We start from the raw sequence: 16,271 nt of genomic DNA, 5'->3' as shown, positions 1-16,271 counted from the left end.
ATTTTCTACCATACCACAGTGATTGAAAATTCTAAAAAAATTCATGCTAGTATACTTATAGATCCTACATACGATGGTAATATTTTCAACTTGCGGACTCACCCCTAAAACTTACCCTTAAAATTCAAAGTCGATTTTCTACCATATCACAGTTATTGAAAATTCTAAAAAAATTCATGCTAGTATACTTATAAATCCTAAGTAAGGGTAAGTATTTTTAATACCAAAATTGGGTATTAATTTTTTTAGTTTATGGTAGACCTTTACATGGAACTGCCCTGTTATCTATTATTGACAAATATTTTTAACTATAAGGCATCTATTATTTAAACTTATATTATTACTTCCAATGAAATAAAATACGAAAAAGATGACTGATAAATGTATACTTACCGAATGACACAGAGATCCTTTAGCAATCGTTGAAAACGACACCGTCGATGTTTTCTATATCTTTAATTAGTGTAGGTATTACTTCTGCGAGAGAAACTTTTTTTGCTGTGGGTTATTTTAAATAAATTAAACCAAGTATAAAACCACAATGTCTCGAAATATCTCAAAGCGTTACGTCACAGATGGTCGAGCTTGAATGTAGTCGTGGAAAGTTCCATAAATTTTGAATTTTAAGGGTAAGTTTTAGGGGTGAGTCCGCAAGTTGAAAATATTACCATGGTATGTAGGATCTATAAGTATACTAGCATGATTTTTTTTAGAATTTTCAATCACTGTGGTATGGTAGAAAATCGACTTTGAATTTTAAGGGTAAGTTTTAGGGGTGAGTCCGCAAGTTGAAAATATTACCATCGTATGTAGGATCTATAAGTATACTAGCATGAATTTTTTTAGAATTTTCAATCACTGTGGTATGGTAGAAAATCGACTTTGAATTTTAAGGGTAAGTTTTAGGGGTGAGTCCGCAAGTTGAAAATATTACCATCGTATGTAGGATCTATAAGTATACTAGCATGAATTTTTTTAGAATTTTCAATCACTGTGGTGTGGGAGAAAATCGACTTTGAATTTTAAGGGTAATTTTTAGGGGTGAGTCCGCAAGTTGAAAATATTACCATCGTATGTAGGATCTATAAGTATACTAGTATGAATTTTTTTAGAATTTTCAATCACTGTGGTATAGTAGAAAATCGACTTTGAATTTTAAGGGTAAGTTTTAGGGGTGAGTCCGCAAGTTGAAAACATTACCATCGTATGTAGGATCACTGTGGTATGGTAGAAAATCGACTTTGAATTTTAAGGGTAAGTTTTAGGGGTGAGTCCGCAAGTTGAAAATATTACCATCGTATGTAGGATCTATAAGTATACTAGCATGAATTTTTTTAGAATTTTCAATCACTGTGGTATGGTAGAAAATCAACTTTGAATTTTAAGGGTAAGTTTTAGGGGTGAGTCCGCAAGTTGAAAATATTACCATCGTATGTAGGATCTATAAGTATACTAGCATGAATTTTTTTAGAATTTTCAATCACTGTGGTGTGGGAGAAAATCGACTTTGAATTTTAAGGGTAATTTTTAGGGGTGAGTCCGCAAGTTGAAAATATTACCATCGTATGTAGGATCTATAAGTATACTAGTATGAATTTTTTTAGAATTTTCAATCACTGTGGTATGGTAGAAAATCGACTTTGAATTTTAAGGGTAAGTTTTAGGGGTGAGTCCGCAAGTTGAAAACATTACCATCGTATGTAGGATCTATAAGTATACTAGCATGAATTTTTTTAGAATTTTCAATCACTGTGGTATGGTAGAAAATCGACTTTGAATTTTAAGGGTACGTTTTAGGGGTGAGTCCGCAAGTTGAAAATATTACCATCGTATGTAGGATCTATAAGTATACTAGGATGAATTTTTTTAGAATTTTCAATCACTGTGGTGTGGGAGAAAATCGACTTTGAATTTTAAGGGTGAGTTTTAGGGGTGAGTCCGCAAGTTGAAAATATTTCCATCGTATGTAGGATCTTAAAATATACTAGCATGAATTTTTTTAGAATTTTCAATCACTGTGGTGTGGGAGAAAATCGACTTTGAATTTTAAGGGTAATTTTTAGGGGTGAGTCCGCAAGTTGAAAATATTACCATCGTATGTAGGATCTATAAGTATACTAGCATGAATTTTTTTAGAATTTTCAATCACTGTGGTATGGTAGAAAATCGACTTTGAATTTTAAGGGTAAGTTTTAGGGGTGAGTCCGCAAGTTGAAAATATTACCATCGTAATAAATGTAGGATCTTAAAATATACTAGCATAAATTTTTTTAGAATTTTCAATCACTGTGGTGTGGGAGAAAATCGACTTTGAATTTTAAGGGTAAGTTTTAGGGGTGAGTCCGCAAGTTGAAAATATTACCATCGTATGTAGGATCTATAAGTATACTAGCATGAAATTTTTTAGAATTTTCAATCACTGTGGTATGGTAGAAAATCGACTTTGAATTTTAAGGGTAATTTTTAGGGGTGAGTCCGCAAGTTGAAAATATTACCATCGTATGTAGGATCTATAAGTATACTAGCATGAATTTTTTTAGAATTTTCAATCACTGTGGTATGGTAGAAAATCGACTTTGAATTTTAAGGGTAAGTTTTAGGGGTGAGTCCGCAAGTTGAAAATATTACCATCGTAATAAATGTAGGATCTTAAAATATACTAGCATGAATTTTTTTAGAATTTTCAATCACTGTGGTGTGGGAGAAAATCGACTTTGAATTTTAAGGGTAAGTTTTAGGGGTGAGTCCGCAAGTTGAAAATATTACCATCGTATGTAGGATCTATAAGTATACTAGCATGAAATTTTTTAGAATTTTCAATCACTGTGGTATGGTAGAAAATCGACTTTGAATTTTAAGGGTAATTTTTAGGGGTGAGTCCGCAAGTTGAAAATATTACCATCGTATGTAGGATCTATAAGTATACTAGCATGAATTTTTTTAGAATTTTCAATCACTGTGGTATGGTAGAAAATCGACTTTGAATTTTAAGGGTAAGTTTTAGGGGTGAGTCCGCAAGTTGAAAATATTACCATCGTATGTAGGATCTTAAAATATACTAGCATGATTTTTTTTAGAATTTTCAATCACTGTGGTGTGGGAGAAAATCGACTTTGAATTTTAAGGGTAATTTTTAGGGGTGAGTCCGCAAGTTGAAAATATTACCATCGTATGTAGGATCTATAAGTATACTAGCATGAATTTTTTTAGAATTTTCAATCACTGTGGTATGGTAGAAAATCGACTTTGAATTTTAAGGGTAAGTTTTAGGGGTGAGTCCGCAAGTTGAAAATATTACCATCGTATGTAGGATCTATAAGTGTACTAGCATGAATTTTTTTAGAATATTCAATCACTGTGGTGTGGGAGAAAATCGACTTTGAATTTTAAGGGTAATTTTTAGGGGTGAGTCCGCAAGTTGAAAATATTACCATCGTATGTAGGATCTATAAGTATACTAGCATGAATTTGTTTAGAATTTTCAATCACTGTGGTATGGTAGAAAATCGACTTTGAATTTTAAGGGTAAGTTTTAGGGGTGAGTCCGCAAGTTGAAAATATTACCATCGTATGTAGGATCTATAAGTATACTAGCATGATTTTTTTTAGAATTTTTAATCACTGTGGTGTGGGAGAAAATCGACTTTGAATTTTAAGGGTAATTTTTAGGGGTAAGTCCGCAAGTTGAAAATATTACCATCGTATGTAGGATCTATAAGTATACTAGCATGAATTTTTTTAGAATTTTCAATCACTGTGGTATGGTAGAAAATCGACTTTGAATTTTAAGGGTACGTTTTAGGGGTGAGTCCGCAAGTTGAAAATATTACCATCGTATGTAGGATCTATAAGTATACTAGGATGAATTTTTTTAGAATTTTCAATCACTGTGGTGTGCGAGAAAATCGACTTTGAATTTTAAGGGTGAGTTTTAGGGGTGAGTCCGCAAGTTGAAAATATTTCCATCGTATGTAGGATCTTAAAATATACTAGCATGAATTTTTTTAGAATTTTCAATCACTGTGGTGTGGGAGAAAATCGACTTTGAATTTTAAGGGTAATTTTTAGGGCTGAGTCCGCAAGTTGAAAATATTACCATCGTATGTAGGATCTATAAGTATACTAGCATGAATTTTTTTAGAATTTTCAATCACTGTGGTGTGGGAGAAAATCGACTTTGAATTTTAAGGGTAAGTTTTAGGGGTGAGTCCGCAAGTTGAAAATATTACCATCGTATGTAGGATCTATAAATATACTAGCATGATTTTTTTTAGAATTTTCAATCACTGTGGGGTGGAAGAAAATCGACTTGGAATTATAAGGGTGGGTTTTAGGGGTGACTATTTTTTGAGTTAGAAATAACATTTGCACCCTCTAAAAGTGTACCCTTATCTCACTATGATGCATATTATATTTTGATACACAAGATAAGTTGTTTTTGTTTGTAGCTAATTCGTTCACTTGAACGTTCGGAACTTCAGGCACATGATTTTCTGGATTTTCTGCAATTGTCTCTATCGCGTTCTGCGGTATAGGCTTGAGGTAAGGGAGACAGCTATAGATATTACACGTACTTTTTTTTCATTTCTCTAGCCCCTGGTGCATCCTCTTAATTGCTCTGAGGATAGACCGGTTTACGCCTCACCAGAGACGTTTAGGGCCATAGTTTTAATCACGAATACATACCTACCTAGTTAGTACCTGCTAGGGTTGGTAGGTATGGTAAGAGTAAAGTGGGGAAACGTATTCCCGTAAGGTCAAAGCTTTGATTATATACTTAATACTACACTATATATAATCAAAGGGTCCAAGCTACAAGTTTGGACGTGAAAAGGTAACAGGCAGACAGACAGACACACTTTCGCGTTATAATATTAACTATATTAATATGGATTGTGATAGCCTCGTGATTCGATCACAGTTCAACATATTTTATAACACTTTAAGTAGTAGTAAACAGGGCGACACACGGTCTTATAATATTCTACACGTGATGTCAACACGTGGTCTACGTCCTTCAGCGGTCGTAAACAATCGATATATTGTTTTTTTTTTTTTTTTAGTTACATTTGTTTAGTAAGGAACAAAACACTGTTTAACTGTTAAACTTTAAATAAACAAGTTGATTTTAATGGTTTTTTGTTTATTCGATTGATTAATTAAAGAAATACCGCAAAAATACCGAAAAACCGGAATACCGGTTTTTGAAAAATCAATACCGGTATTGCAAAAATTCCCAATACCGCCATACACTTACACATACACTTTTCGATCTAGGTCGAATCTAAGGTTGGGATGCACCAGAGGCGTGGTTAAAGTTAAAGTTATGGTTATAGTTAAATATGGCGTCCTTTAGCTTTAAAGCTTAGGCCAAACCTACGCGACCGCGACTGCGAAGCGGAGCGTCAAGTTGTCAAATGTGTGTTTTGTATACAAAACACACATTTGACAACTTGACGCTCCGCTTCGTAGTCGCGGTCGCGTAGGTTTGGCCTATTAACTTTTGTATACAAAACACACATTTGACAACTTGACGCTCCGCTTCGCAGTCGCGGTCGCGTAGGTTTGGCCTATTAACTTAACTTTAACCGGAGAAATTCACAGATGTCTGTTGCGTTTATTTTTTTGAAGCTACAGTAAAACATAGTAAATTTTCAGATACACTTATGAGCGGAGGTTAAATTGGACGCCATATTTAACTTTAACCAAATATTTGTCATTTTGCACTGTAGTTATAGTTAAAGTAAAAGCTAAAGTTACAGTTATAGTTAAAGTTAGTTGGTGCTGATTGATACGCTGATTGGTTTAATTATTATTTTTTTACAGACGAGACATAAAGCAGACAAAATATTGCTTTTGTTTGCGTTATCTGCTCGCTCAGAGTACAACGACGTAAGTCGTAACGTTGAGTCAGTCGGCAATCTTTTACTTTCAAACTAGTTGGTTTTAATTTTTTTTTTTTGCCCATATTATTTTATTGAAGTGACTAATATAATATACTTAACTTATAAGTATGGCGCCATGGTCGTCCGACCTGGCTCTTTAGGCATTTTCAAATATTTAAGAAAATGTTAATAGCGTGTAATATTCTAAGCTCTGAAAAGAACTAATAGATCTAAACTCCCCTTGATGATGCCCACTTTGCAACGGGCCGTGCATACATATTTTAATTTTGCCATAACTTTAAAACCAAACGTCCAATTTTAGTCATTCAAAGACGAAATATTATCTACATAAACTGTACTTAGTGATTAAATAAATTTTTTTGATAAGGATTAATAGCATGAGTAAAATAAACGCGTTTATATGTAGTCCAAAAAATTCAAGATTTTTTAAATAAAAAAAATTGTTGTTGTGCCTCACTCGACATAGATAGGTATAGTGTGTCGCGGACTTTTTTGTAGATATTTATAAGATTTACAATTAATTAGAACATTTTATGGTTCTATCTTTTATAGTTTAGGCAGCGTACGCAAAATAACTAACTTCTCTGGTCGATTTTTTACACCTTGTCTCCGAAAAACCCAAATATCTTACGGGAACCTATTTTTTTCCTAAATAAAATTTAGCCTATGTTACTCGTGGATAATGTAGCTTTCGAATGGTGAAAGAATTTTAAAAATCGGTCCAGTAGTTTTTGAGCCTATTCATTACAATTAGACAAACAAAGTTTTCCTCTTTATAATATTATTAGTGTAGATGTAGATAGTGTAGATAACGAGGCCTAAAGTAGGAAAATTTTTGCTTCTGTTTTTGCTTTCGTCATAATTCATAAAATATTCTCCCCTATATTAATGTTATGTTCAATGAGAAGATATCGATGTACTAAGCAAAAATCAATTGCATTAATATATGTACAAACTACACAAATCTATAATAGTCTGTCAAAAAAGTGAAGAAATTAAAAAGTGGCAATATAATAGCGTCATTCCTTTCAAATCAATCTAAGTAAAAAGGGATGACAATACGATGTTGCCAATTTTTAATTTCTTCACTTTTTTGACAGACTATACCTAAAGCAATTGAGGTCAGTATAATCGAGACAACAAGGTCAATGTCGTTATTCTTTAATTCAAACTTTTTGTAAGGTTAAAGTTGTTATATTTTACGTATTTGCCACCAATTCTAAAAATATCCTGGTTTTATTTTACTTATCTTAAGAGCTTATCTCGTATCGGCCATTAGTGAATAGTTGAATACTGAATTATGAATACCAACTGCAGCTCCATCTAGTGTTGACTAGATTAATAATTTCTTTGAACAATTAGCAACATTTTTTTGCATTTAAATAATTACTGTATGGTGTAATTTTAAGTCCAAGTTTTAATTATAATAAGAATGTATTAAAAATATTAGTAATTTCCCTTTTTGTTTTAAATTGTAGAATGTGAAAGCGCCATCTATCATTGGCATTGTCAATTACGGGTTAAGAAATCATTGCCTTTAAAAACTCATGATAATAATAATTATTATTATTGTATCTTTCGTGTAATAATTCGTGTATTTTTATGATTTTTTTTTGTTACAGCTACAACTCAAACGATGGTTTCGGGCGACCAGGGGAGGTGCACTACGCGCCGCCATCAGAGGACGAGGCGGAGTACCCGCAGGGCGCCTACCTCAAGAAGGGCAAGGTCTCGAGGGCAAGTTATACCACTAAATGCAGTGACGGATTAAGACTACTTGATGCCCTAAGCAATCTATGCCTGTGGGCCCCGTATGTCAACTAGAATTGGTTTTTGAACCTTAACTCTTCTGGTGCGTCCTCAGACGTAATGCCCTAGGCAATTGTTTAATTTGATTAAGGGTTAATCCGTCACTGACTAGAACATTCAACGAAGTTGCACAACAACTCGTCTATCGCGCGGTAACCCAAAAATTTTTCGGTTACAAAAACTGGGGTCCTTTCTTGGGGCTTACACATAGAAAGAGCTAACAGATACAGCTTTTCATGTTTATAATATTAGTATAATATGTTTAAGTTAGCTTTAAACATTTAAAAAAGCTCCTCTTTAGCAAGCTAAGAAAGACTGGGCAACTTTAGTTGACCATACTTTTAGTGCCCATTTAAATTTTCATAAGCAATAATAATATTTTTCTCTACAGCAAGACCCGATGTCGCATCGGATTATCGAGAAGCGGCGGCGAGATCGGATGAACAACTGTCTGGCGGATCTGTCCCGTCTCATACCGCCAGAGTACTTGAAGAAAGGCAGGGGAAGGGTTGAGAAGACTGAAATTATAGAAATGGCTATTCGCCATATAAAGTTCTTACAGGATAGAGTTAATGGTCAGTTAATATGCCTGCCACACTGAGGTTTAGCGTCAAAATATTGAATTCACTGATGTGGGAATTGATTTAGTCCAAAACCTTAGTGTGATGGGGTCAAAAATGTAAATTTAATTGACATTTTTATAAGTGCCAAACTAATTTACATTTTTCCTTAAAATACTTCTAGAATTCGCGAAGTTGAGTAGCGAAGCAGCCAAAAATGGTGGGTACTCAAATTATATTTTGTTGGCCTTGATAAAATGCACTTGGCGTCGTCTGCAAATTAACATTTGACAAAATGTTACTTTTGCAGACGATAAGGTAGTAACTAGTATGATTTGCAAAAGATGCAAGAAAGCATTGGATCAAGGCCTTTTTGTCATAAATTCTATATTTTTATTGCTTATTTACCTGCTGTTTTGTTTATATTTTACATACTTGAATCATAATTACCGTAGACTTAGATGAATAACATTTTTTAAACTCCATTTTTAATAAATTATTTTTTTTAATTAAGATCTTTACACATGCAAATTCTGCAGCTTAACTCAGAGTAGAAGTTTAAAATATTTTAACTGGAATTGAGTACCTCCAATTGCATCATTTGGCTCCGCTATGTAGATAACACATATCTGCAGCAAGCGGCTGCCGTTGACTTAGTTTTCTTCAGATTCTTTCAAATGTTTTGAGATTGCTGTCAGAATTCAAAAGCAGAATCTAAGAATAGTTGAAAAGCAATGCATAAAGACCCGCCTGAAAATTACATAATTCAGTTCGAAATTGAACCACATCTAGACGTTGAACAACTGTAAACCACACAGGAGAATACCAGACATAAACAAAATAATTCTAAGTCTAGTTTTTGAATATTTATTTACTATACTTATATATTAGTGGGTTGGGCTAAAATCTCGGATTGATTTAAAGGGTAAATTCGGTCAGTTTCTATGGTAGGTTATTGGTAAATTGGTCTTGGGTACATGCATTCTGAAGGGCTAATGTTTTCGGGAGCCACCCGCTGGGAGATGTACGATCCCGTGGGTTCTGTTGACAGCTGCTGAGGGCCAGGCGCCGGAGCCCTATAGGGTGGGGTATCAGGAGGCGGTCGGCGAGGCGGTGAGATTCCTGGTGGAAGTTCAGGGGTTCGGCCCCGCTGACGGCTTGTGCGTGCAGATGGCGGCGCATCTACAACGACACTGTGAGATTGTTACTAAAGGTTAAAGTCTTTGTCGTTTAACATTTTTATAAAACAGATTTATAAAGCGTAAAAAATGCTAGTAGTGAACTTTTTTGCACATTTACATTTTGTACTCCTAGCACCATCATCGTATCAAAGTACCATCGAGGAAATTAATTCCTAGGCAGTTGACGGACCTACGTCATTTCGTTGGGTTATATCAATTCAATACTTATAGTTAGGTACGTAGTTTATAATAGCTTGTCTGTCAAGCGCCCAAAGCGTCTTACTCTAAGACTATTCAAAAGTATTTTCGAAAACGATTTGACAGTTCGTGAATCGTGACAGATGAACTTATAATGACTCCTTGACTATTCGTGATCTGACGGCTGACCTACATAATTTGGTCGGTTACGTCAAACCTTGACGTAACCGACCAAATTATGTAGGTCCACCATCTGCCTTATGAATCAACTTCTTTGATAGTACATAAACTCACCATATGAAATTTATAAAATATAGAAACGCAACAATAAAATAACATATTTCAGCAAACGGAAGCGTTCCCCGGGAGAAGATCAGGTCCCACATCGGCGGTTCCTCGTCGGAGACGGCGAGCTCGTCCAGCAGCTCGCACGGCTACGTGATGAAGGGCGTGATCCAGCGGCCGGAGCCCCCGCCCTTCTCGGAGCCCTACGAGCCTGAACACCCCGCGGACATGTACCAGATGGAGTGTGATAGAAGTAAGCGAAATATATAATACCAGCTTTTGCCCGCGGTTTCCCCCTTGTAGAATTCTGAGAACGACATAATTTCAGATAAAAAAACATATTTTTATTCATAAAATATAGCCTATGTCACTCAGGAACCCACCAGCTTTCTATCGGTGTTAAAATTATTGAAATCGGACCAATCGTATCAGTAATTACCTCCTACAAACAAAAAAACAAACTTTACCTCTTCATCATATTAGTGTAATTGTGTAGATTAGTAAGGGCCAAGGGGTCAGCCCCCTGGCTCTTGTATCAGACAAAGACTGTGACTTTGTTTATTTCCATTACCTAATGGAAATAAAAATAAGCGGTACATAAAAAACGTTACAAAAAACAACAACGCGATGCGACTACCGTTCAACGCCATCTATCGTTTGCACATTGAACTAATCGTTTAACTTAACTCCTGTTTTTAAGACCGCTTATGTTTCTAGTGCCAGTCCCGCTGTTGCCAGTGGACTTGCCGGCGGACGAGCCCCTACCTCTCGACAGGCATAAGCGCGACTTACGCAAAGTGCGCAAGCCCGACCACGATGACTACTTACACTCCTACAAGTTTAAGAATTCCATAGAGCGACGGTTTTCAAGGTCGCAAGATTCGGAGGTAACAATACATTTTGACCTCGTTTTATTTTATGCTATTTTTATGTTTGCTGTACAATATACATGTAATAATAATAAGGATCATAATGTTCGTTTAATTACAAGAGCTAATAGAGTGCTGCAGTGAAACGGTGCATTGTTTCAACAGTCAAATTTCTAATAAATCTTATCGCTGTCCACCGCTAGATGGCTCTGCACTTTTGACCATAAATTATTTTCATTCGTTCCGTCAGCCGTCTTTATCACGTTTTTATTTTTTTACGTTGGTTTTTTATTTTCTGTTTTTTTTTTTGTTTTTTATTTAGATTCATCACTTAGAATCTCTAAAGCTGATCGCATATTTGTCAGCAACGGACGCGCCGTACGTGTCGAATGCATTCTATAGACTCATCACTCAGTGGCGGTTTTAGCACTACCAGCGCCCTGGGCGCGATTTTTTCGGCGCCCAGGGTGTTGGTAGTGCTGAAAAAATTGGCGCTCCCTTTTGTTTGCATTCAGCGCCCTGCGGGGCTAAAATGGTCACATTTAGCAATTTCTCTCAATCAATTCAGCAAATGAATTGTCAAAACTGTCAAACTGACAAATGTCAAATCAGTACAAAAATACAGAAATGAATTGCAAGCAGAGTTGCATTTTTCGATTTTAGAAAAATGAATCATATTATGAATCATGTCATGATTGTTCAAAGCGACCATTTTAGCCCCGCTGGGCGCCCAGCGTCGCCTCCCCCTAACGCCGCTACTGTCTACACGAAATGCGTTGCGTACGTCGCTGACTTTGCGATCACCTTTAATGATTTCAGGCAGCTGAGAATGGTACGCGTGGTCCTCGCGCGTTCACGAAGCGGCGGCGTGCGAATAAACCCGTACCGGCGTCGACGTCGGCATCCACTTCCGGTTCCACGGAGGACGCTAGAGACACTTCGCCACAGGTAAAACAATTGCTAATGGCTTTTTACAGGCTTCGTTAAACCGAAGACGTAGAACTGAAACAGATCGGCAAGCAATAAGTAAGGTGAGTTCCGTGGATGATCATAATGCCGATTGCCGCCTCCTCGTATAAAACTATAAACAAGCGCACCGCCCGCGCCAGCTCGTTGGCCCACGCGTTGACGGTGCGCTTGCAACGGCGCTTGTGAGTTAGGCGAAACTTAAACGCTTCAAATAAAATACGATGTGGCACTCTGGGACATGCATTTTTTATCAACTTATGCAATTAGGTATAATTCGTATACGCCTAGACTCTAGTCGCACGCACACAAAAACCGTGCCGATAGTCTGCCGAACTGAAACGACGTTAGACGATGCACGGTATTCAAACACGGCTGCAACGCCGCACCGACCGCACAGCGGTTTTAGGTTTATTTATTTTCATTACGGAATTTCTTGATTCGGTTGCCGCGCTCAATACTATGCAGTATGCACTATGCAATTCTTTTAAATATTTAAGTAGTAATTTATTTTTAAGTACATATTTCGGAAGTGTTTCCGCGTGTGAATTTTCCGCTAGAGGCGCTAGTGTCGCGCGAGGTCCAAAAAACGTCTATTTTGTACTAGTCTTTGGTTGTAGCTAGGTTGTAGCGGTCTTCGTGACATAAATTATTACTAGCTATTTGACCGAGCTTTGCTCGGTATTCGATAAAACACAACAAAAATGACATTTTCTAAAAATGATTCCTAGCTAGATCGATTTATCGCCCCCGAAACCCCCTATATACTAAATTTCATGAAAATCGTTGGAGCCGATTCCGAGATCCCAATTATATATACAAGAATTGCTCGTTTAAAGATATAAGATTTATGCAATTTACCTGTTGAAAAGCGATCTCCTTCGTAAAATTATCCCAAAAAGTATTATTTAGCGATCAATGTTAAATGCTTTAAGAGCGAAATTAAGAAAAGAAATACATACTTAAGTAATAATTGTATTAAAAAATATTCGGTTATAACAATAAATTAGCAAAAGTAAAGGAAATATTATTTAAATTCAATTTAATAAAAAAATGGGATTCTAGATTATTATAAAGTCGACTTTAATAGCTATACTTCGGACCTTAGTCAACAGTTGCGCCATCCAGTGAGCAAAAAAACGGTAGCTCTTATTTCGGTTGGGTTCTTGTTCTTGACTGACCTTACGTATCCCTGACCAAAAAAGTGGGTCCGCCATCTGCCTATCATGAATGTCCTGATGTTATCTTTTATATTATCTAATAATGTATTATCCATGGTTATCTGTACGTTCAGGACACGTCGAGCGAGTCGCCGCACCACCACCAGTATGAGAAGCCGCTGCCTACGGCGCAGCAGTTGGTACCAGTTTTCGCGTTGAATGCGATAGGTTAGTACATTTTCTTTTTGATTTTTTTCTGTTTCAATATCTAAGTCTGCAATTATGGCTTAACAGAAGAAATATATTATTCTGTCTCCACAAAAAGGGCCAATCCGCATCTGTGCTTAATGGAATGACGTATTGTAATTTGTATAAGTACCATATAACTGCTTTGCGGTATTCGCAACAATAAACAAAGTCAAAATCCTAAGATGTAGATAGCCTGGCAGTCTAGGCTGTCTTCATCTTAGGATTTTGACTTTTCTAGACTCTAGAGCATTTTCGAGCCAGCCGACTCCTAAAAATCAACCGCGGATCGCCCTATTCTCTAACCTACTCAGCTAAGCAAAAAAAAAAACAACAGACTGGACAAAATGTCGGTTTTCTATATACGTCTATTTATCAATATATAATTTTGCAGGTAAATACTACGTGCCGCTATGTGTGGAGCGCGCGTGTTTATCGCGGAACGGCGCGTGGGAGGGCACGGGCGCGGCGCCCCTTCACCCCGTCACCATCCACGTCAACTTCACACCGTGCGGCGCTTGCGTCAAGCGCGAGCCGGATTGGCGCCCCGGATAAACTGCTAAAGCCAGGAGATAACTGGTGCTAAGCCAGTACAATTAAAAGTAGCTTGTCTACTCCAGTATCCCAGTAGCTCAACGGTTCGACGCCTATGTTATACAACGGATGGATAAAGGTGTTAATGCTGGATACACGGTGCGAGCTGCTTAGCCAGTAGCAGTGGATTTATAAATATGTCGTATTTGCCTAGGGGCGGCAGCGTCCTGGGGGGGGGGGGGGGGTCTGCGAGTTGCTGCGTTGCCGCGTCAAATAATAATCTGTCCCGCTCGCACTATACATATACTCCCTATACTCTTGCGAGAAGTGCAGAGGGCGAGATTTCTTCGGCGCCAAGGGTGCTGGTAGTGCTAAAAAGGCGGCGCCCCTTTTTATCCCCTCCCCCCTACGCCGCTACTGGTTGCGAGAACTCTGTACTCTGAAAAAGTCGAGTTAGCTCGACGAAGGTTGTAATGTGGTAAATAATCGCGAACATTGCCCATAAGAAGCTCGCTGGGTATCTTATGAGAATACGCGATAGCCTGAAGAGAGACAAAAAACCATGGATATGGTGGTGATGTCAGGTTTGAGAACAATATCCAGAGTGACGTGTAGTACTAAAATAGCCACTGCCTGCTTTAAAGGTGACAATTTTAAACATTTATACAAGTGGGTACAGAACTAGTCTATAGGCTGCTACATTTCTAACTTGGTGACTTCTAGAATTCCAGAATAAATTGTACAAGTGTTATAGTTAATATAAAAAAGATACAGTTATTAGATAATAAAAATTATATTAGGTGTTGCAGAATATAACCGTATTTTAATATTGGACCATGACGGTAATCAAAAAACTTAGCTGAGAATAGTTTAAAAACTTTGGGATTGTTAATGCATATTAAGTATATCTAAGAATACCAATAATCCAAACCAGGAAACAAGTCATAAAACTTTAAATTACGACACTCACGGAGGTTTAGTGACTTCTTAACTTTTAAAATGTATAAATAAAGTCAAAATCTTAGTTAACATAAGTAATAATTAAAAATTTAAATGTAAACGTCTCTGTGCGGCCGTGAATGTTAAATTTTGTAAAAAATATTTTGGACTCGTTTCGTGTTTTGGATAATAACCTATTACCAAAAAGTTTCTTTTATTAACCTAAGTTCTAGTCATGTGGCAAGTGCCATTTGACTGCAAGGTTTAAAGTAAACCCTGTGGTTTAGCATGGTTTAAATTACAAAGTGCAAACATTCTTGAAGTTAGGACCGTATAAATGTAAATAATTTCCCAGATAGCCATGTATTTTCATATAAAAATATATAAATGTGTTTAATTTTATGTGTACAAAGGTTTAAAGTAATTTTATACGCATAGTTATAAGCTAATGTTTTTAATTTAGAGTTTAATATTATGGTTATTAAAAAAAAATATAAACTTGTCTTTTTTATTCCAAAAATTTGTGTTGCCGAATTCATAGTTATTTCATATTTGAATACATAAAATGTAAAGCCAAACCATGTAACTTAATAATATTTAAAGCATTTTTTATAATACTTTAAATGAATAATTCAGTAATTTAGCTACAGGAAAGGTAAAGAGTGGGACAAAAGGAAAAGCGTATAATTCAAACGAAGATTTTATGTAATTAATTATCGTAACATCTTTTATTCTATATTATTATTTTTTAATTTTACATGCTTAGTTTAAAACATTAAGAAAGAAATAATATTTAACATCTGGATAACATACAGCGCCTTACGAGTCCTTACCTTATTATATCTATTGCAAAATATTATATCGTTAGAGTAAACTAAGGGCCGAGGTGGGGAAACACAACAGTTGAGACGACCAGTGATCATATCTAGATATCAAATCTTTCCAATATTTTAAACTCACGCTTACAAAGACGATAATGTAGTCTATTGATTTTTCTAAGCATACATCATAGTATGCTTCCTATAATTATTGTTTAAGTAATTTTTAATATTGTTAGTCTCCTTAAGCCGAGGACAATTTCATAAGTTGATAATATTGTTCTTGCCGTAATAAGAACGATAAATCGAGAGACAACCACTGGCAATCAAAACCAAACCGATACAAAATAGGCAAATGATAGTAAATAGTGCGTTTTTCATCCATTTAACAAAATATATGTAGCTTTTTCCTTAACATAATATATTTACAATACGAATCACTACTGTACGATATTAGAAGATTTTTATAGTTATCACAAAGATTTCTCTCTAGTTCTACGCGTCGGTTCGAAGAGCACTCTGAGGCCGGCGACGGCGAACAAATCCTACAAAAATATTTTACATTTATCGAGTAGACTCTACCGCTTTATACAAGCACAAACCTTCATAGCCGTCCCCGGGTTTCGTACAATGTACTCAAGCACAGAGTGCCCCTCAATACAACGAAAAAGCAATGTACCATCAGAGAGGTTCATTCATAGACAGATGACACAATAGACATAACTACTGTCTACTCTGCAGATGACGAACCTACGTTATTTAGTCGGGTTATGTCAAATCCAGTTGACAGATCCGACTAA

The 16,271-nt window shown here is 36.2% G+C and overlaps 1 protein-coding gene across 3 annotated transcripts in view; it reads left to right on the top strand.

The window, feature by feature from the left end:
• LOC121730962 overlaps positions 1-14,751 on the top strand; it is a 32,561-nt gene extending 17,810 nt beyond the window's left edge. The window contains exons 2-9 of one of the 3 annotated variants that reach the window (XM_042120214.1): positions 7,529-7,634; positions 8,107-8,290; positions 9,327-9,488; positions 10,001-10,192; positions 10,657-10,826; positions 11,628-11,756; positions 13,069-13,162; positions 13,575-14,751. In XM_042120214.1, the coding sequence (XP_041976148.1) occupies positions 7,529-7,634; positions 8,107-8,290; positions 9,327-9,488; positions 10,001-10,192; positions 10,657-10,826; positions 11,628-11,756; positions 13,069-13,162; positions 13,575-13,735 (1,198 nt within the window). In that variant the 3' untranslated portion in view covers positions 13,736-14,751. Of the gene's footprint in view, positions 1-7,528; positions 7,644-8,106; positions 8,291-9,326; positions 9,489-10,000; positions 10,193-10,656; positions 10,827-11,627; positions 11,757-13,068; positions 13,163-13,574 lie in introns of all 3 variants that reach the window. The other 2 variants (XM_042120215.1, XM_042120213.1) reach the window with 2 other exon arrangements.
• Positions 14,752-16,271: the final 1,520 nt, after the last annotated feature.

This window comes from Aricia agestis, chromosome 10 (genome assembly GCF_905147365.1).
Source record: "Aricia agestis chromosome 10, ilAriAges1.1, whole genome shotgun sequence".
Taxonomy (NCBI): Eukaryota; Metazoa; Arthropoda; class Insecta; order Lepidoptera; family Lycaenidae; genus Aricia; species Aricia agestis.
The sequence above is the reverse complement of the archived record's forward strand: the minus strand, read 5'-3'. Positions and strand labels throughout refer to the sequence as shown.